The 20,487-nt window shown below is 41.4% G+C and overlaps 1 protein-coding gene across 1 annotated transcript; it reads right to left on the minus strand.

Moving 5' to 3' along the window:
* Window positions 1–1,043: 1,043 nt before the first annotated feature.
* On the minus strand, window positions 1,044–20,487 carry fyna (FYN proto-oncogene, Src family tyrosine kinase a). Its single transcript, XM_026152192.1, has 12 exons — window positions 20,278–20,487; window positions 11,013–11,269; window positions 8,376–8,472; window positions 6,375–6,473; window positions 6,048–6,151; window positions 5,706–5,855; window positions 5,417–5,581; window positions 4,680–4,859; window positions 4,219–4,295; window positions 3,683–3,836; window positions 2,152–2,283; window positions 1,044–1,570 (listed from the first exon to the last, which is right to left on the minus strand). The coding sequence occupies exons 2-12, from the start codon at window positions 11,257–11,259 to the stop codon at window positions 1,362–1,364; spliced, it is 1,614 nt and encodes a 537-aa protein (XP_026007977.1). The 5' UTR covers window positions 11,260–11,269; window positions 20,278–20,487; the 3' UTR covers window positions 1,044–1,361.

Raw genomic sequence — 20,487 nt, forward strand, 5'->3', positions numbered from 1 at the left:
TGGCAGGATTCTTTATTTCAAAAACAGCTGTGCACGCAGAACAGACAGAGACAATAAATAGAGACCAAAAGTTTTGAATACCTACTAAACTCAGGGCAAACGGAGTGATACAAAAGTTTCTGCTGACTTTTACACCCGTGGAGAGCAACATAAATACACATAAATGGCACATTGTCATGTGATTACACACCAAGAGTGAGAGGAGATTGATAGTAAAGGAAGATGAAATGCTATCCAAAGCCTAATGCCTGGAAATAATCAATTATTCGCGTCTCTTAACTGGCTGAAATGTTCTTAAAATGAAATTAAAAGGTATTTGGTCTCACAAACTGTTATATTCAAATACACATTATGGAGGGACAAACACAGGTACACATCCTTCATTCATATCATGTAAGTGGCAGTTTGTTTGGCTGTTGAAGCATAAAGACAGTGTGGAAGTCTTACACAGCCTGCTGCCATCTGCAACATACATTTAAAAATACTGTCAGTATACTAAGCAGTCAGCTGAACGAAGATTGCAGTTAGAGAGGAGTTCAGTCCTCATTTGAATTACGTAAAGCTCAACTTAAAAGTCACTTTAAGCCAGTCCTAAAAAAAAGATCACTGGCAGAAGCTGGAATGCAATGAATGCACAATATTAGTGCAGATGGCATACAGTTTTGGGAGGAAGAGCCCATGATGCACTGAGTTAGTGTGTGTAAAGCATGAAGGCATTCCCTTACATTATAAGAATATTACTAAACAAGAAAAGGCAAGAACAGGTGTTATAGTACATCTAAAGTCCTTGAGAAGAGGAGAAAAGTATTGTTACATTAACCTTATAAAAAAAGAAAAAAGAAGAAAAAAGTCAGTGGACTCCCAGAAAAAGGAAAAAAACTAATTTTCAGATACACTTTGGTCCACAGTGTCTAACTATTCCCAACAATTATTATTCCTACATCTGTAACCAGCTTGTGAGCCTCACACACTTCTCTATGAGCCATAACAAATGTAACCTTACATTTAAAAATGGAAAAAAAGAAGAAGAAAAAAAAAAAAAAAAAATCACACATTTCCAAATTATCAAAAGGAATACAAAACAGAAAAAAGATAATAAGTAAACAAGCAATTTGTATTTACATTACATACACGTTACACAACAGAACTCATGTCGTTCATCCATGACAGTCACTTCTAATTCTGATAGTCACGTTGCTGTGTTTGCACCCCTCTGTCCTGTTTGTATGACGTCTGAAGGTTGGAAAGCGAGTCTGCCAGCTTTTAAAACCATTAGAGCCGCAGAATGAGAAAGAACGCGTGGTGTCTGGCTCCCTCTGGTGGAATTTTGGTGAAACGACATGAGACGAGGGCCGCGGCGCTCAGAGGTTATCCCCTGGCTGATACTGAGGCTCAGTGGCAGTGAAGTAGTCCTCCAAAAAGGCTTGCAAGTACTCAAAGGTGGGCCTCTCCTCTGGGTCTTTCTTCCAGCACTGTAGCATTAGCTCATGCAGGGACGAGGGGCAGTCCTGGGGGCACGGCATCCGGTAGCCTCGCTCCACTTGCTCCAGCACCTCACGGTTGTTCATGCCTGAACAAAGGTGCACATAGAGTGAGAGTTTAGGGCTGTGCTGCCATCAAATCACCAAGTTTGTAAGCAGTCTTTCTGTGCCGTTTCCATAAGTTGCATTACTCTAGACTTTGCTTTTGAGTTTCAGTATCGTGGAACAGATTAGTAGATGACTTCCTGCACCTACTATTGGTTGCAATGTGACATTAAGATGGGGGTAATAGTCGATTAGCATAAAAATGTGAACAGTCAAGGCGGGAAAGAGCCTTCCGTTTTGATCTGAACTGAAGAAATAGTGCTTTGCATAGAAGTGGTGTCGCCTTAAGCCTTACACTGGAAACTGAAAACATCGCAGCAATCATCGCATAGACACTAGACAGCTTATATAAAGGTTAAAATGGAATTATAATGTCAGTGAAACTGGAACAATTCACATTCATTAGCTTGGAACATTTCTATGTATAATGCATTATGCAACTAACTACTGCTTTTTTTCCATTTAAATCATGCAAAGTCTCGTGTCACAGTCTGCATTAACTGAATGCAGCAGTTTGATTGGTTTTGAGAGGTGATTACATAACCCTCAAGCTCAGCACTCTCACCTGGATAGGGCACTCTGCCCTTGGTCACCAGCTCTGTCAGCAGGATACCAAATGACCACACGTCTGACTTGATGGTGAATTTCCCGTAGAGGGCAGCCTCGGGAGCGGTCCACTTTATGGGAAACTTCGCACCTAAAATAAATTCAGGTGATATTAATTTCACAAACAGTCTCAAACTTTTATTATTTTGCTTCTGCATCCCTCCAGATATACACAAAGATACACAGCAGCGGCTTCCACCAAAACCTAGACTAAAGTAGGTCAGTCTTCACTGTACTGATTTTTTTCCCTTCACTGATTTGATTAGTGCAGGCACATAAGGACATCATTACATCCCACCAGGGAAATAACGGAACCATTCCATTATCCATCTCCGTGTCAGTTTGCACTTGGCCCGAGTCGAGCAAGTAAACATTTCATTTCTACCAAATGAGTGACTGAACATGTTGACAGAGTGACTAACAGAGCTTGAAGTCCTCCTGGTGTGGTTCACGTCTGACTCAGGGGGGAAACAACACTGGAGTGAATCAGGTTTTGGCTGCTTCCTCGTCATCCTTCAAACAATAATCGCAGCGGCATATTTTCGTGTAAAACAAGTGCCCTTTTAAGAGGTCTCAAGTCCGGCACCGTACCCCTGTATAAACACATCTTTGGTTGTCTTTGCGCTAACCACACGTGCATCCGCTTTCCAGTGGTTCCATCAAGACAAATTCTTGCTCAAAAAGAAAAGCAGCATGCTCTAAGTGCTCATGTTGTGACATGAGTCTGTCAGTAACAGCATTTTAAGGTGAAGAGGTCAGGGGTCAACATCAGGAAAGTTCAAGTTTTGTATCCATGAAATTCATTTTGGTTAAAGCAATGTCCTCTGAAGTTACAGAAACACAAATGTGTGTGTGTTCGTGTGTGAAACTGGATGGAATAAGCCCTTTTGCCAAGCCACCAACATTTTTCCTCTGATGGCAGTTTACAGGGAACTTAATGAATCCTACAGAAACAGAGTTAGACAAAACATGTGCAAGCTTCTAATCTTTTTCCCAGTAGTAGTCAATAATTGACCTGACTCACTGAAACATAAGAAATCTAGTAGAAAACCACCACTGGACAACTTTGCTACTGAACAGACATTTCTCAAGCACGGTCTGTAGTCATATATTGTCTTTATTACAATGTCTAAGCAACATAAACACAAAGAAAGTTTAAGTGTGTACTCACACCAGGTGATCCATAGATCTCATCTTAGTTCATCAGCACATAGATCACAGGTGTGTGTACTATGTCAGCATTTTCAAAAGTGACTGAATTATTACTCAATTCTGACACAAAATCTGCTGCTCATCTTTGAAAGTACGCACAAATACAATAAATTCTACATTTACAGGGACAGGAAGTTTTTTCAGTTTTGAAGTTTGGAACCTATGTTGCAGTTTCTGTACTGTGTGTTGTTGCAACGTCATTTTAATTCATTTGTGGTTTAAACAAGCAGGAAGGCATTAGCAATGGATTCATGAAAATGTGTTGGAGTGAAGCCTACCTTGTCTTGCTGTGTATTCGTTGTCCTCGATGAGTCTAGCCAGACCAAAGTCAGCAATCTTGCACACCAGGCTGTCTCCGACTAGGATGTTGGCAGATCTTAGGTCTCTGTGGATGTAGTTCATCCTCTCGATATAAGCCATGCCCGCCGCCACCTGGGAAATTGAGGGTTTTTTTCCTACTGAACATCATCTCAATGTATAGCTTCAAGGTCATTAAATCTGTGCTAAGCAAGATTTACACAAATGTTATCACCCTAAAAAAGTGGGACAGCAAAAGTGAAGCATCTCTCTAAACTGAAAGCCCACAGATTTGCTTTATATACATTTACTTTCTCAGTAAACAACATAAATCACGTGGAATTTGTGCAAAGTGTGTGAAAAATTGGGAAATCACCAAAACAAAAGACTTTAAATGAGCAGTGCTGAGATTAAATGACTAAACTGGGAACAGTTGGAGATGATTAAAGTCAGTTAAGCTCTTAAAGGAAACATCCTTCCCTGGGAACATGTTTTCTGAGCATCAAGATTTTCACACCTGAGCCGCCATGTCCACTAGATTTGGCAGTTTGAGGCCTCGACCTTCGCCGTCCTTCAGGAAATCAAGCAAACTCCCTGAAAAGATAAGAAAAAAAAAATACAGTCAGGATATCAGGCTTTTGTTTTCTTGGGCTGCCACATCATTACAAGCATCACGTTGTGCTAATGTTGCATCAGTTCTGGGATTTCTGCCTAGAATGTTACATCTTAGTGAGATGTTTGTTAGGTATTGCTGTGGTAACTGAAAATATGTTTTTCCATCGCAAATGCATCCTGCCCAACAGTCACAATGTGAAATAAACTTCATTTGCTATACAGCAAACTGGGAGACATACTTTACATCCTATGCAGATAGATCGTTTTTTATTTATATATATATATATATATATTATGCAACATTATTTAGGTGCATGCATGAATGCATGTATGCAATGATGACACTGTTAAAACAGCCTCTACCTTTGCTCATGTACTCTGTGACTATATAGATGGGTTCCTCGGACACCACAGCATAGAGCTGCACCAGCTTATCGTGTCGGAGCTTCTTCATTATCTGAGCTTCCTCCAGGAAGGACTCAGGTGACATCGTGCCGGGCTTAAGAGTCTTCACTGCCACCTTGGTGGTGCCATTCCACGTACCTGAGAAGAAAACCCCCAAAATGTGACATTCAGTCTAATTAAAAGAAAAAACGAACAGGCCATGCTTCTTTTAACTTAATCTGTAGAACACATAACTAGAAACAAATACTCCCTGAAAGTTGCATTAAGTGTATCAGAGTATGACATAACAGATTGTAATTAAAACTGAGGTTTGCATGTATTTTCTGGGTTTGCTTCAGGAGCTCCAACAGTCCAAATACATGCATTGGCTGTCTCTCTCTGTACACTGCCTATCACCCAGTCACAGCTGGGACAGACTCCAAGCTTCCCCGTTAACCTGATTTGGTTAAGCGGTTAAGAGCGTGCACAGATGGATACATTTTTTTTTTAATGGGAGAAATGAATCAAAATGTTATTTTAATGCTGATGAATTAGATAAAGCTAGAAATATTCTAATAACTTGCTTTTGTTTTTCCCAGGGTTCAACAACCCAAGCCCTCCCCAAAATCTTAAATCCACTCAGAAATCACAACAAGTTCAAAAATGGCATTCTAGTCAAAATGGAATTTTTGGAATTTGAGGAATAAGATACACACCCATCCAGACTTCTCCGAACTGGCCATTGCCGAGGCGTTTAATAAGCTGCAGCGACTCCCGCGGGATCTCCCACACGTCTTTGGTTTTGACAGACAGGTCGGTCAGACGAGGCATGCCTTTGTGGCACGGCACGATCAGTCTGCAGCACAGGCCTGCAGCCCTGGCTGAAATGACCGTGCAATTTGGGGTCACATGAGAAATGTGGAAGTGTAAAAGAAGAAGAAAAAAAATCCCACACACAATATACCATTAAGATGTTTTTGTACACACTGAGCAGCAGAGTCTCACCCGAGTAGTGCTGCACTAGCTGCTGGAGTGTCTCAAACTGGGCTCTGGTGGTGATGTAGTAGCCTCCATTATCCAGTTTGCGGATTTTATAGTGTTTAACGTGATCTCCCTTCACGTCATCCCAGTCCTGGATGGAGAGAGAGTAGGCTCCTAGAACAGATTGGTTGTGATGTTATTTTAAGTTATTCAATCTTTAGTCTCACGGCTTATTCTAGGTTTATCCATAAATAATTTGCTTCTACTTACTTTCACTTTAATGTGCTCCTTTACTTATGTACAAACACCTGTCAGTTTTCCTAAAGTTTAAAAGCGTTCAAACAGTCACCATCTCGTTTTGAGTACCTTTAGTTGTTTCGCTCTCACGGATCAGGAAAGTGCCTCTGGCGTTGCTGTTGGAGAGCAGTTGCCTCTCTGCGTCCTTTCGACCCAATTTACCAAAATACCAGCTGAAGGAAGGAGGAGAAATGGAAAAAAAGATGTGGGAAATTTGTTTTCAGTGCTTTCCTAAATATTCTATTTGTACTGTGCGTGCAACCATGTCACATCTAACAAAGGCAATGAGCTGACTTCTGAAATATTTATGCTCTCTGGTGATGAAGCTGCCGTGCCTCGGAGACCCGTGGAGGCTGTGTGTGAGAGCGTGTGCTCAAATGAAAAAGTTTCACTCACTCCTCGGCTTGGATGGAGTCCACAGGAGCTACGTAATTGCTGGGAATGTATCCAGTTCCACCTGTAGTGAGAGAACGAGCCTCCCACCAGTCTCCCTCGCTGAAAAATGAGAGGGTGGATTTAACAGAGCTAGATCACCATTTACTCATCGTGTAAACAGAGTGGATGCACTACATTTAAGGAAATAAACGCACTCTTCTTAATACTCTGAATGCTGTTGTTTTAGTGCAAATCTAAGACAAAGCAGTTGTAATGTAGAGACCCCCGTGCATGACCACCCTTATGTGATTTAACCATTCTGAAATTAAAATTATAAACTCAGTTTTTGAATTCATAAATTTGACTACAGCTGAAGCTCTTCATTCGCAACTATGATTTGAGTGCTTTATAATTTTCAGGACAACGTTCGGACAGTCTGCTCATTTGTCGCCACGGGGCGATCGTGGCTCAAGAGTTGGGAGTTCGCCTTGTAATCGGAAGGTTGCCGGTTCGAGCCCCGGCTTGGACAGTCTCGGTCGTTGTGTCCTTGGGCAAGACACTTCACCCGTTGCCTACTGATGGTGGTCAGAGGGCCCGGTGGCGCCAGTGTCCGGCAGCCTCGCCTCTGTCAGTGCGCCCCAGGGTGGCTGTGGCTACACTGTAGCTGCCATCACCAGTGTGTGAATGGGTGGATGACTGGATATGTAAAGCGCTTTGGGGTCCTTAAGGACTAGTAAAGCGCTATATAAATACAGGCCATTTACAAATGCGCTTCTTATATCCCAAATAATATCCAGTGGGAATCACCTCCAACCTTGTGCAAATATATATTATTTATATGTAAATGTTCTAGCAATAGCTTGTTGGTTCCCCTTTGTTATAGACCATTTCCTGGTTTAAAAAAAGAATTACACTCGTTGCCACTTTATTAGATACACCTTTCAACTGCTTTCTATCACACATATTTAATCAGCGAATCACGTTGCAGCAACTCGGTGCATTTAGGCATGTAGACGTGGTCTTGACGACCTGTTGATGCTCAAACTGAGCATCAGAATGGGGAGGAAAGGGGATTTAAGTGACGCTGAACGAGGCATGGTTGTTGGTGTCAGTTTCCCGCACAACCAGGATTTACAGAGAATGGTTTGAACGGGAAAATGCCTTGTTGATGCCAGAGGTCAGAAGAGAAGGGACAGACATCTGGTGTAAACAACGCGGATCTACTTTAGGTTAGTGGTGGGCTAGTGTTTAGGCTCCTAAACACTAAATGCGCATTGTTTAAGCGCCATATTTGACATGCTGCTTTTAGCAGGATAATGTCTGGTGTCACAAAGCTCATATTACCTCAAACTGGCTCTCGAACACGAGTTCACTGTACTCAAATGGCCTCCACGGTCACCACATCTCAGTCCAATATAGCACCTTTGGGATGTGGTATAACAGGAAATTCACATCATGGATGTGCAGCCAACAAATCTGCAAGAACTGTGTCGTGCTGTCATGTCAATATGGACCAAAGTCTCTGCAGCACTTTGATGAATCTATGTCACAATGAATTAAGGCAGTTCTGAAGGTGCACCTAATGAAGTGGCTGGTGAGTGTATGTTTCCAGCAGGACCTCCCATTCCGTTTGGAGTTAGGGACTGAAGTTTGACTGTCATGAGTAGCTGAGATAACTGGTTGGATTTAGGGGAAATGCTTGGTTTGGATTCAGCGAAAGAGAAAACACAAAATGACAGGGAGACAGAACAGAGGCTCTCAGATGTCAGTCAGCATTTACCATGGGAAACGCCCACGCACAGCCCGCAAGTATGGTCTGACTGTTTAATTCTCCTATAAAGATGCGATAAAGCAACACAAATCACTGTAGTTACACAAAAAGTGAGGAGAATCCAAGAACCTCACAGACCCGGTTAAGTCTGTCAGATTGGTGCCGGTGTAACGTTTGTTACAGCCGGACCAGAGAAGGAAAACACAACCACCACCCTTTTGGTGCTGTCATGCAGATGTTTTCACACTTACGTGCTGTTGAGGATCTGGAACCTCTCCCCTTTTCTGAAGCTGAGGTCATCCTCGGTCCTGGCTTCATAATCATAAAGGGCCACAAAGAGAGTCACCCCTGCCGCAAAACAAAAATGTTGCATGTGGCGGTTATGTGGCTGAAATATTATGGCGGTGGGTTTTTCATTCCATTTTTACTGTAGGGTTCGTTCATCTGTCTAACACATGGGGCTTATGTAACGGCAATAAATATTACTGCCTTCTTTGTTTATTCTTTACACCCCATCTGCTGCATTATTTTCACCTTAGAAACAAAACAAATTTCTACTCTTTTATCTTTCCAAACATCTCACTAGCAGCGCTAACTTAAAAAGAATTGTGGGAGTTTTTCGCTTATAGAAATTTTAAATAAAAGCAACAATTTGGAGACTCTTGAGATGTTTCAGCGCAGTTTGTGATTTATGGTGATGTTTTACTTTTAAGGACTTGTGTGGGACATTTTATTTTTTCAAATAAAGTAAAACATTCATATTAAAAAGCTAATTGCTACAGGTGTGACACAAAGCTTAGCTTACAGAAGCAAACTCTTTGCCACTAACTGATTTGGATTTATGTCCTGATACCTTAATGACAGCTGTATGATCTCAGTTTAACAAGAAAGGAGCACTTAGACTCTAAAAAGGCAAAAAATATAATAAAAAAAAGTTGATGGGGTAAAAAAGATTTCACAAAAACAACTTTTGTTATTAACTGACTTGTGATGCCTACTTAACTAACATAAAACTGCAGACCTAACGAGCAAATATAGATACTACTTGGTGCTATCATGGTCTAGATGAGGGAAGCCAATCAAAAATCTGCCAGTATCTGTTAATAAGCCTAAAACTGTAAGTGTTCATTTTCTGAGTTGATCTAAATCCTCCAAGCTGCAATCCTAATGTCGACCAAATCTGCACACTGTCCGTTGAGGTCATTGCAGATCAGATCAAGTTTCGGCTCTACATCTGTTATAGTTTCAGTTTCTTACGCCTCAAGTCTTCACTGTACAAATTAGACATGCATTTTATTTCTCATTCCCCCTCTTAGAGTAGTTTCTTGTTCATGCGAGCTGGCGACGGCAATTTCAAAGATGTTGGTTTTATTCAACCGCAAAAAGGGTTCAAAGTACGTCACAGACATCAAAGCAAGGATGGTGGCGATTTATAAATCTGATGATACGAAGCTTTCAAATTTCGAGCAAAAGAGTGTAAAGCTTATTTCTCCCCATTTGAAGCGCTCTTCAGCAAAAAGTCTGCTCTCTGTCATTGTTCTTCACAGAGAACTGGTCATAATTTAGGGCATTTCTATTCATTTTGAGGCTCTACTACACACAAGAGAAGGCTCACTTATTCATTTAGTAAATGGCACACAAGCCACGAACTTCACCCGTTATTTAAGTTGAGCCTGTAATTCTGAGAACAGAAAGCTGACAAGCCAACATAAGCTGTTTTTTTTGTTAAACATCTATATTCACAGGCCATACACTTGTTAATGCAAATCTATAATCAGCCAGTCACTTGGCAGTAAGTCTGTGCATTTAGGCCTGTACGCATGGTCAAGATGACCTGCTGAAGTTCAAACTGAAGGGTCATTTAAGTGACTTTGACTTTAAGTGACTTTGAATACTTAAAGGTGGGTGGCGCCAGATGGGCTGGTCACAGTGTTTCAGAAACAGCTGACCTGATGGGATTTTCCCCACACAACCATCTCTAGGGTTTGCAGAGAATGGCCCGGAAAAGAGAAAATATACAGTGAGTGTCAGTTCTCGGGGTGAAAATGTCTTGATGATGCCAGAGGTCAGAGGAGAATAGCCAGACTGCTTTGAGCTGACGAGAAAACAACACTAACTCATAAAGCCACCTGGCTCTGTAAGCACACAACAACATGAAAGAATGGATCCATCCTACCCGGCAGCTAGCAGCCTTCAGAGACATTTTTAGACAGTTTAAATTAGACATTTTATTTGTAATTTGACCCATTACTTAACAGCGTGTAAGTTTATCTTCCAACAGGGTACTCAGTGAATTTATTCCGGGCAACCAAATTCATATCATTTTTAAAATGTGATATTTTCTATTCATGTATTTTTCAGGGCAGCACGGTGGCACAGTGGTTAGCACTGTTGCCGCACAGCAAGAAGGTCCTGAGTTCAATTCCACCATCAGGCCGGGGTCTTTCTGTGAGGAGTTTGCATGTTCTCCCCGTGTTTGCGTGGGTTCTCTCCGGGTACTCCGGCTTCCTCCCACTGTCCAAAGACATGCACTTAGTGGGGATAGGTTAATTGGTTAATCCAAATTGCCCATAGGTGTGAATGTGCGAGTGAATGTGAGTGCGAATGGTTGTCTGTCTCTGTGTGTTGGCCCTGCGACAGACTGGCGACCTGTCCAGGGTGTACCCCGCCTCTCGCCCTATGACAGCTGGGATAGGCTCCAGCGCCCCCCGCGACCCTGAACAGGATAAGCGGACGCGAATGGATGGATGGATGGATGTATTTTTCAGGTTCAAATTATGCAAATGTTCCGTTTATTTGCAGTTTTTATGCACATTAGCCCTTTAAAAGGTGACAAATATTTTTAAGACATGTAAAGTAGCTCACATTCATTCACAGTCTAATATTACCTGTGCCTCCCCGAGACCGCAGGGTCCCAGACTGCGAGGACGTGTGGACTCCTCCGAACACAGTGACTCCCTGCGAGGCTGCGCTGTGGAAGTTGTTGTAGTTGGGAATGGTGGTGACCCCAAAGCTGGGGTAGTGCTGCGGAGTGGGGTCGGACCCATAGCGGTAGCCCGAGTTGTGCGAAAGGCTGGTCTCCCGGTCATCAGTGAGTTTTGCTGCTTCTTTATCCTTACATTGGACACAGCCCATTCTCTACTGTCTGTGGGTGGAGAGAGAAAGAGAGCGAGATGGAATTAGCACTTAGGTAAAATAATAGCTCAAAAGCCGTCTCCACTGGGGAAATTATGATTCAATATTCCCATTATTTCAGAGCTTCCTTTGAGAGCTCCACAGAGTCTTCTGAAAAATCTTTCAATTAGGCTGAAATTAAACACGACGCTTTAAAAGATGCATTACTAATTAAATGGAGGAACACAATGCACCACAGCTGTATGTGCTCGGTAAATATGACCGCTGCATATGTACGCTCGCATTAATGCTTTATGCTGAGAATATCCAGTTAAACTGGCCGTAAAACAATTTAATGGCCCTACTTATCACAGTTTACTTTTCCATCTGATTGCATGACCACACTGAGGAGAAGAGTCTACACCGAGCCACTGACTTTACAAGAGAGCATTTACTTTATTTTTGTTTGCTTTACAAGGAGCCACGCACACGCGCGCTGATGGAACATTTGTCCTCACTAAAGCAAAGATAAACCAGTTTTTGAAATGAGGGAGACAGCCTGCTTTCTGCTTTGTCAATTAAAAAGAGCCTTACCGTCTTTGCAGACCCAGTTAAGTTAATGAACATTTCGGCTCGCCGTGTCCCACTCCCCAACCCCCCCTTTAAGCCCTGGAAGCTCGTGAAACCGGTTCAGCATGTCTAAGAAGAGGGCCCCGGCAGCAGCGCTGTCTTTCAATGGCATAAGCAGGCAGCTGACTTCAGAGGCAGCTAATTGGAAACATACTTGTTTACAGTGTCGGTGAACGGAGAGAGGTGGTGTTCGGAACAAAAGTCAACACTGCAACAGATCGAGGACAAGGGAAATCATCCCAGTGCTCTTTACCCCAGCTGTATAACCCCCCAAAAAGCACAATCTGCCTTTATACAGCAGGTAATGTTGCTAATATTGGAAAATAAGCACGTCTTTCTAAGGAAACTATTTTCCAAGCAGAAAACAAGCAGGAACCACAGGCTTGTTTTTGAAGGACTGGTGCTTAATGCTTACAAGCAAAGCTACACAGTATAAGATCAAACCCTTCAGGCCTGTTTTACATTTACTAGCAAGAAACTTTAATGCCTGCACAGGCAAAAAGTGCAAACAGATGTGTCACTTGCTGCACAGTGGGAGAAAATGCTGCAGAATGTAACAAGTCAAGCACTATATGTAGATGAGGAGAAAATGCATGAACGTATCAGATGAACGGGAAATAATGCCCTCTTTGAGAAGAGGTCACATGATGGTGCAGTGTCAAAATCTTGAAATGATTATTGTTGTTGCAAAGTTGCAAAACACCAAAAGTGGTTTTCAAGTGCAAGTTGTTGTAAACCCATCAATGCTTATCTATTATACTTCAGAGAGAGCAGTTTGGTCCAGAAGAAGCTAAGTCTGAGGTCAGATTTCTCTGAAAGATCACGTTACAGCTGATGATTAACCAGCTAGAAAAACGAATTCTGCTGCATAAAATTGTATTCATTCATTCATTCGACAAGAAAAATCCTTGCTGTGTTGCCTGCATGGAAAAAGTACCAAGAGGGACTCTGACACCAAAAACTGAGTTTTCCTTCTGTATACAGGATTTCATTATTGCCACACTATACAGCTTAGCTCCAGTTTGCTTAAGTAACAAAAGGACGTAACTGCTGCAGAGAGACCGACATCACTGTGATTCATTACTGCCAATAAAACCCCATAAAATACGCAGAAGAAGAAACGAGCCCAGCAGCATTACAGTATAAGCTCTGACCGAAGCAGAGACCGCAGACAGAAATACAAGAAGCACGGCTGCTGTTGCGTCTCCAATAATCCTTCAGATATAAAATAATCTGTTTTGACATCTATATTTATATCTCCAATCTTCTGGTATTTACAGCACGTTGCTCTAAAGTACAGCTGATATATTTAAATGTAAAAATCCTATATATGAATGGCAATATGGCAATGAAGCAATATTCAAAGCGAATACGTGGACTTTTCAGTGCTTCCACACTTGGTTTTGCTGTAGGGCTGCCACAAACGATAATTTTGATAGTCGACTAGTCACCGATTATTTTTGCGATTAGTCGACTAATCAGATCATCATCCATTGGACATACAGCGTACAGCTTATTGCACCAGCAGCATCTGGTCTTATATAACTATCATTAGCTTACAGCTTGAAGTGTTTGTGCTAACTAAAAATAAAGACAAGATGGTAGTTTATTAATTTTTAATGAAATTTGCAGATTGTTTCGGTGAAGTTTAATAAACTCCTTGCTTTCTAAAATATAACAGGACACCGGAGTATATTCTCCAGCGTCTCACACTTCTGATAATCAGCTGTCTGCTTGACAGTTTTAGCTGTGCAAAAACTATAACTTTAATCTCAGCCAAACCGATTTACTCAGGAACAAATAAAATACTAAAGAAAGCCAAACAATAACATTTTTAAGTTATCTAAGTGACTTATATATATGTTTAACCTGAGTAGCGAAAGACGGCAGTGGGTTTGAAAACGATTTGCCGGGAGTCCGGTGTTCTCACGGCTCTAGTTAGCCTTGCCCCCGCCTAGCTAACGAGCTAGTGGGTAACAGACGTCTCCGAAAACGTCGGAGCGCTTTTGAAAATATGTGGTGTCTTGATAAACTGAGCAGATATTTGAGGTTTACACAGCTACATTCTCGCCTGAAAATATGTTAAACGTTTATTTTGTGACCAAGAAAGAATAATAAGAGTAAAGTTAAAACTAACTAGCTGCCGCCATTGTTGACAGCTGCGCTATGAATTCTGGGACACAGCTTCTTCTTCTTCGGGGTTTAACGGCAGCTGGCATCCTTGTACATGCAGTGCTGCCATCTTCTGTTTCAGTCCGTTATTACACTCTTAAATCCTACTACTCATTCCTGCGTCCTTTGTGATCTTACAAAGCTTCAAACGATGCGTCGACTATTAAATTAGTCGTCGACGATTTTAATAGTCGACATAATCGTGACTAGTCGACTAATCGTGGCAGCCCTATTTTGCTGTTTGTTTTATCTTTTTTTGCTGGACAAAGCAAGTAAATGAAGACTTCAGGATGTTGTGATGGGTATTTTCTGACTTTTTAATCGACATCTGAGAACTGATATAAAACAAAAAGGGGATCCGCTCTAACAATTCACTGAGGAGAAGAAGCAGCAGTACTACAAACACAGCAGAATGAATTGATTTTCCACAGTTGAGTTCAAAACGTGTCTTTTCAACATGTTGCAGTGATTTCATTAGTATCGGGACAGCTGACAGTAACCAAAGACGGCCTCCAAACCAAGTTAACACTGGGTGGCGATGAGTGTGAATTCATCAGGGCTCAAAATTGTATGGAGAAAGAAAAAAGGAGGACTGGGACACGTCGTGATTTCAGTCCAATTCAAATAATTTAAAATAAAAAAACAAAAACAAAGAAAACCACATATCCAGTACTGTCACTCGGCTTGGGACATTACAGTATTTATTTGGCCAGGAAAGCTATGAATGTACAGTTATGTGAAAACGTTTTGTCCATATAACTGAAGCATTCAGGTGTGTGGGTAATGCAATGCCACAGTGGACGTCCCAGTAAATTCAGCCCAAGGTCAGACTCTTCAATGGTCGGAGAAACTGCAAAAAAACCCAAAAAACTCTGCAGGCCTCAGTTAGCTATTAAATATTAAAGTTCATGACTGTAAAGTTAGAAAAAGACTGAATGAGTATGGCTTGTTTGGAAGGGTTGCCAGGAAAAAGCCTCTTCTCTCTAAAAAGGACATGACAGCACAGCTTACGTTTGCAAAGTTGAATCTGAACAAACTACAAAATGTCTAAAACAGAAGTGGCCTCAGAAGTGGTCTCATCTGTCTAAAGGACAGTAGAGATGTTTGGCTATAACACACAGAGCCATGTTTGGAGATACGAGGCGTACCAGCACAAACACCAACTGTCAAGCACGGTGGGGGAGGGGGAGTGATTTGGGCTTGTTTTGCAGCCAGAGGACCTGGGCACCTTGCAGTCACTGACTCGACCATGAACTTCTCTCCATATGAAAGTATTCTAAAGTTAAATGTGAGGCCATCTGTCTGACAGCTAAAGCTTGGCCATTTGGGTTAAAGTGTTGTAACGGCCCAGTCGAAGTCCAGACCTCAGTCTGACTGAAATGCCGTGGTGGGACCTTAAGGCAGCTGAGCATAAACAAATGTCTAAAAACCTCAATGAACTGAACCATCTTTGAAAAGAAAATTGAGCAAAAATTCCACCGCAATGATGTAAGAAAGTGAGTCATACAGAAAACGTCTGCTTCAAGTTATAACTTCTAAAGGTTGTTCTACTACAAACTACTGAATCATGAGGGTACTTCGTTTTAGAACTTGGAACTATCACATGACTGTATTTAACAAGACCGTGCCCGAAGTCCACGCGAATGACAGAGGTGACCTGAGGTAGTCAGGCATTGAAAATAAAAATAAATTCTTATGAATACACAACAGAGAGAAAAACAATATCAAGGCCACGAATGTTAACTTCCCATAGTTACTGCATTTCTTTACTCACCTTCCCCGTCGATACAAAAACCTCTAAACGTGGCGTTAATAAGACTAACGTAGCACCAGAATATATTAACTGAGCAGGTGAAGTCTGATTTCTGGTGGATTTTCTCTTCAACTCAAGTGATTGAAATAGCACTGCCTCCACTCCTGCAGGGATCAGAGTAAATGAGGGGAAATCTCATGTCGTTGTGCTGCCTGTGGGGATTATGAAAATCTTGCTCTTCAAGTTAAAAAGACTAGGGACTACTGTAGCTTTAGCATACATTTACCATTCAGCTGCACAGAATCTATAACATTTTGCCTTAATATAGTATTCATACATGTTCCCTGTGTGGTCTTTTTATTGCACAGTGTGTATTTGTAAACATTAAATCATGTCTGTGTTGCGATTCCAATTAATAATCTCATATTTACAAGATAAAGAATCCTTTAGATGAGTCGGTGAATCAGCAGCTTTTCACATTTACACGGTAATTTAATAAGAGTTTCACGAGCGTTCATCATAGATACATTTCTGCTCTCCGGTTACACATGAGTCAACACTACGTATGAGATCACAACATAAGTTTTAGATTGGTGCTCTCGCTGCATTTCATCATGGTGGAGATGGACACAGACACACGCAAGTCTACTCAAACCCCCCACACCAAACCAGCAGATGATGGCGTCAAAGCCTCGGGGCTTGTTCCCTTTCATGGCACAGCCTGGGTATTGCATGACCACCTCAGCCTCTGCAATAGCAATCATCACGCTATTTTCAGACCCAAATGAGCAGCTTGCTGTAGAGAGAGTGACAATGGCGTGATCAGGAGGGTCCTTCGGGGACAAGATTGCAATGTGCTGTAAGAGTTAATTCAAAAGCCAAAGAGAAGGAAAAGGTGAGAGGCCTCAAGTTTTTCACCAAAAACGTGTTAAAACGTTTTTGCTACTTACCATTTACCATCAGCTGTAAATTGGACTGAAACCAACTCCTTTTAGAGCAAGCCTCAAGTGGACAATAAATTGCAGTTTTCTGCTGTTGTTGTTTTTGGTTTAATTTTTTAATTTTCACAAAATCTGTGTTAAAATGTTGAGGTTTTTTTTTTTTTTTTTTTAAAGAAGCTGACCATAAATGAGGTGTTCATGGAACATATGTAAACTGAAACATCAAAAAATGTGAGGAAATTTAGGAATATCTGTGAATATCGCTGCAGGACACCCTCTGCAGTGACTTCCATCACGCCTACCACCACAGGTAAATCCACAACCTGTTTTTAGTAACTATCGGCTTTCACACTATTTTATCAAATGCACCACTGAACAAGCAGTTTTTTTGAATGGGTACCGAACACACAGCAACGGGGTCAGCTTTACTTTATCTGTCACAACCGCTCGGCTCAACTGGAAATTAATTTACCCAAATGAAAGCCTTTATTTTGATGCCGCACAAGCTCGAGTGTTAATCATCCATAACAACAGTCATAGCGCTGGAGGCCATAATGAGATAGTGGGTCATTTGGAGTAAAGCTGCAATCAATATACTATATTAAAAGGACAGACATGTCAGGGTCGCACAGACTAACTGATGGATTTACCAGGAGAGACTCAGTCAGGCCTGAAAAACAAATATATCTGCAGTCTGATTTGTGTTACGAGCAAGAACAAAAAAGATAATTGGATGTGTAAGACTAAAAAAAAAAAAAAAGAAAAAGACTGAAATTCCCTAAACAGCAACAATTATTTTATTAAGAATTACGTAAGAATGAGTGTAACATCTGCAGCTTCTAAAAAGGGAACATCTGACGATTTCCTAAGTGTTACAAGATTATGAAATATGTATCTATCTGTGCATAACTTTGAGCTCAGGGAAAGTATGTAACATTACGTGCAACTGACTGACTTCAGCAAGTCCTTCAATCATTTCATCATTTTAAGTAATTTTTATGTTTTTAGATTTTCCTTAAAATGCTGTAACCTTATTAATCTCTCACTCTCTGGAGATCAATAAAGTCTTAATGCTACAATATAAAATAATCATACAAGTCTGCAGAGTAATTGCTACATGTGAACCTAATGGTAACAAGTTTACAAGATATTATTTCAGCTTAGAAAAACAAATTGAAACGTGGCTTTGACTAATAAACTGTGGAAATTATGGTCAATTGAGCATTACATCTGGCAATGTTGTGATAATTTAACCTCTACGAACTAACAAATCCCTCCAGAATACAGTCTTTCCTCAGTCTATTTTGCAATTCAACACATCTTCTTAAAAGGTATCCTGTTTAAGTTGAAGTGTGGGGGTCCTTTTACACTCAGATCACTGACAAGGCACAAAACAAGGTCAAACTTCCCACATGCCTCCCACTGGCATCGCACTCACTGTGACCTTATTCAACTCCATAATTCAACGTTCTGATCATGGAACAAAGACGAGACCAACGAACCAACAGAGGATCTTTTTTTTCCTTTTTAAGAAAAGCTGTGTGACATTTGAATGCACGTGAAACCCACTGTTATGTTTGCTGGATTTGGTACAACGCTGACAATCTCCTCCTTATGGCTGCCATTCTCTGAATAGTTACAACATTTGCTTGTGTCAGACAACCGAGTTCATTCAGTGTATCAACAACGAGACAATGGCCACTTTTCACTCTGCTACAAGATTATGAGCACAATGAAACACTGTTAAAGCTTTCAAAGCATTCTTCGTGTGCTGAATGAACAGAGCTAGTTATAAAACACGCAGCTGAGATTCATACAGTACGTGCGTGTGGGTTTAAGCCTAGCTGTGTTTTAGTGTCACAGTGTCTATACTTGAGCTTCTTGAGTCATGTTGTTAAATCACCGATCCCATTGTGTATGTCTATTCAGTCAGCGAGACCAGTGCAGACTAGGTGAACACTTTCCAAACAGGAAAAAAGTGTTATCCAGATACCAGAGCAGATTCTTGCTGCTTCTGCCTGACAGTCTGAACTGAGGGTTTAAATTATTCTTTCCAAATCTTGTGCCAGTGGAGGGTAATGGTCGATGCAAGAATCCAGTGGAAATCATGATGAGGTGGGTTTACAGGAACGGAGGATGGAAGGTTTCTGGCAGAACTAAAAATCGCACTTGAGTTGATGGAAAGTGTAAAACACTGGCACGAGCCACATGGCGCACAAGTGCTGGACGCAGATCTACAACGATAAGCCAATTAGCAGATGCAACCCCCCCCCAAAAAAAAGAAATAAATTGCAACTTGTTTGATTTATTTATATTATTAATAAAAAAAATGCTAAAAATGTGTGGCTGTTTTCCACTTCTCATTAGTTTAGTGCCCAAAACATCAGAATACAAAAAAATATACCCACTGCAATTTCCATCAATGAAACCTGATTTTTTTCAGACCCCCAAACAACTAAGTCTTCCTAAATATTTAGAATAATGGAAAATGCTCACATTTTAGAAACTAGAAAAATATCTTCAAATGTGGCTTAATGATGATTTTACAGTTAAGTGCTAATTTATTTTCTGCTGCTTGACAGATTAATTTTACAATGATAATCATCACAGTAGATGTCAAAACAAACCAACACCTTCCAAAAATCTTAAAAACCAACAAAATGGTCTTAAACTAAAGTTATCAACTGAGCCTTATTTTGAAAAGCATCTGCATTTCTTTATAACTTATTTCAGGTTTGGCAGATTATGCGCCAGCAGGTTGAACTGTATAAGGGAGAGCGAGCCTGAAGGGGGAAAAGTGCACGGTCCACGAAGCACAACATCCAACTCCTTTCATTCAAATTTAATACATACCATGCACACCAATTGTGCACTCATTCATAGGCAGGCTGAACTCAGGCCTTCAGGGAGCTGACTGAACAATTTAACAACCAAAACAATAACTGCTGACTAACTTATTGCACATGGGTAACAGTGGGGTTAGCTCACACATATCATCCCCAGTGTTTGCTCACAAGATGGATGGCTGCACCTCCAGACACATGAGATAACCCGACTGGAACAGCTTTAATTGGATATTTAGCAGCGTGGCAATGCAATTAACTCAAAGCATATGATAATTCCTGTGGAGTTAAACAATTAAGAGGCTGTCCGAAGGCCAGCCTGGCGTTTATTAGGTGTGTGTGTGTGCATGGCCTCAGTGGTCAGCTCTGTTCTGCAGCGCATCCATCCCTGCTGCAACACAAGAGCCCCCTCTCCAGAATCACTGCAAAACATCATCCACAGTCACCATCACCGCTCTCCCAGTCTTTTCCTCAACGAGGGCAATGTTTACGCAAACCACACAAAGCCAGCCCTCCGAGGAAGACTCGGAGTAAAGATTGGCGTGACTGCAGCCACTCAAAATGTGTTATTTATCTCATCTGCTCTCTCTGCCTCTCTCCCTCTCGAGATGAATTCAACTCGCTTTCCACAGCGCAAAATAGGGGACAAGGCTGGCGCACCAATTGAAATTCAACAGAAGAAAAAGAAAAGCGCGCTCACCGCAGAAAAATCAAATTAATCCATCGGAGTTTCCAGAGGGAGCTTCGTGGAGGAAATTCGCGGTCGTCTTTCTTCTCTGTCAGTGTTTTTCCTCCGCACAGACAGAGAATAGCGGTGGGAGACCCGTCCCTGCCGATACAGGAGCTCCTGTCGCCGCCGTGTGTACGGATGATGACGAAGGCGCAGGGGGTCAAGTTCACCACAGTAAAA

This window comes from Astatotilapia calliptera, chromosome 19, assembly GCF_900246225.1.
Source record: "Astatotilapia calliptera chromosome 19, fAstCal1.2, whole genome shotgun sequence".
Classification (NCBI taxonomy): Eukaryota; Metazoa; Chordata; class Actinopteri; order Cichliformes; family Cichlidae; genus Astatotilapia; species Astatotilapia calliptera.

What these genes read in the sequence shown, in the direction of transcription:
- fyna (XM_026152192.1), bottom strand. Translation starts at nt 11,259, where the DNA reads ATGGGCTGTGTCCAATGTAAGGATAAAGAAGCAGCAAAACTCACTGAT. An exon ending in CACAGAGTACATGAGCAAAG is followed by an intron (nt 4,296 to 4,679) that starts GTAGAGGCTGTT and finishes TTATCTTTTCAG; the next exon opens with GGAGTTTGCTTGATTTCCTG. An exon ending in GGGCAGAGTGCCCTATCCAG is followed by an intron (nt 1,571 to 2,151) that starts GTGAGAGTGCTG and finishes ACCTTTGTTCAG; the next exon opens with GCATGAACAACCGTGAGGTG.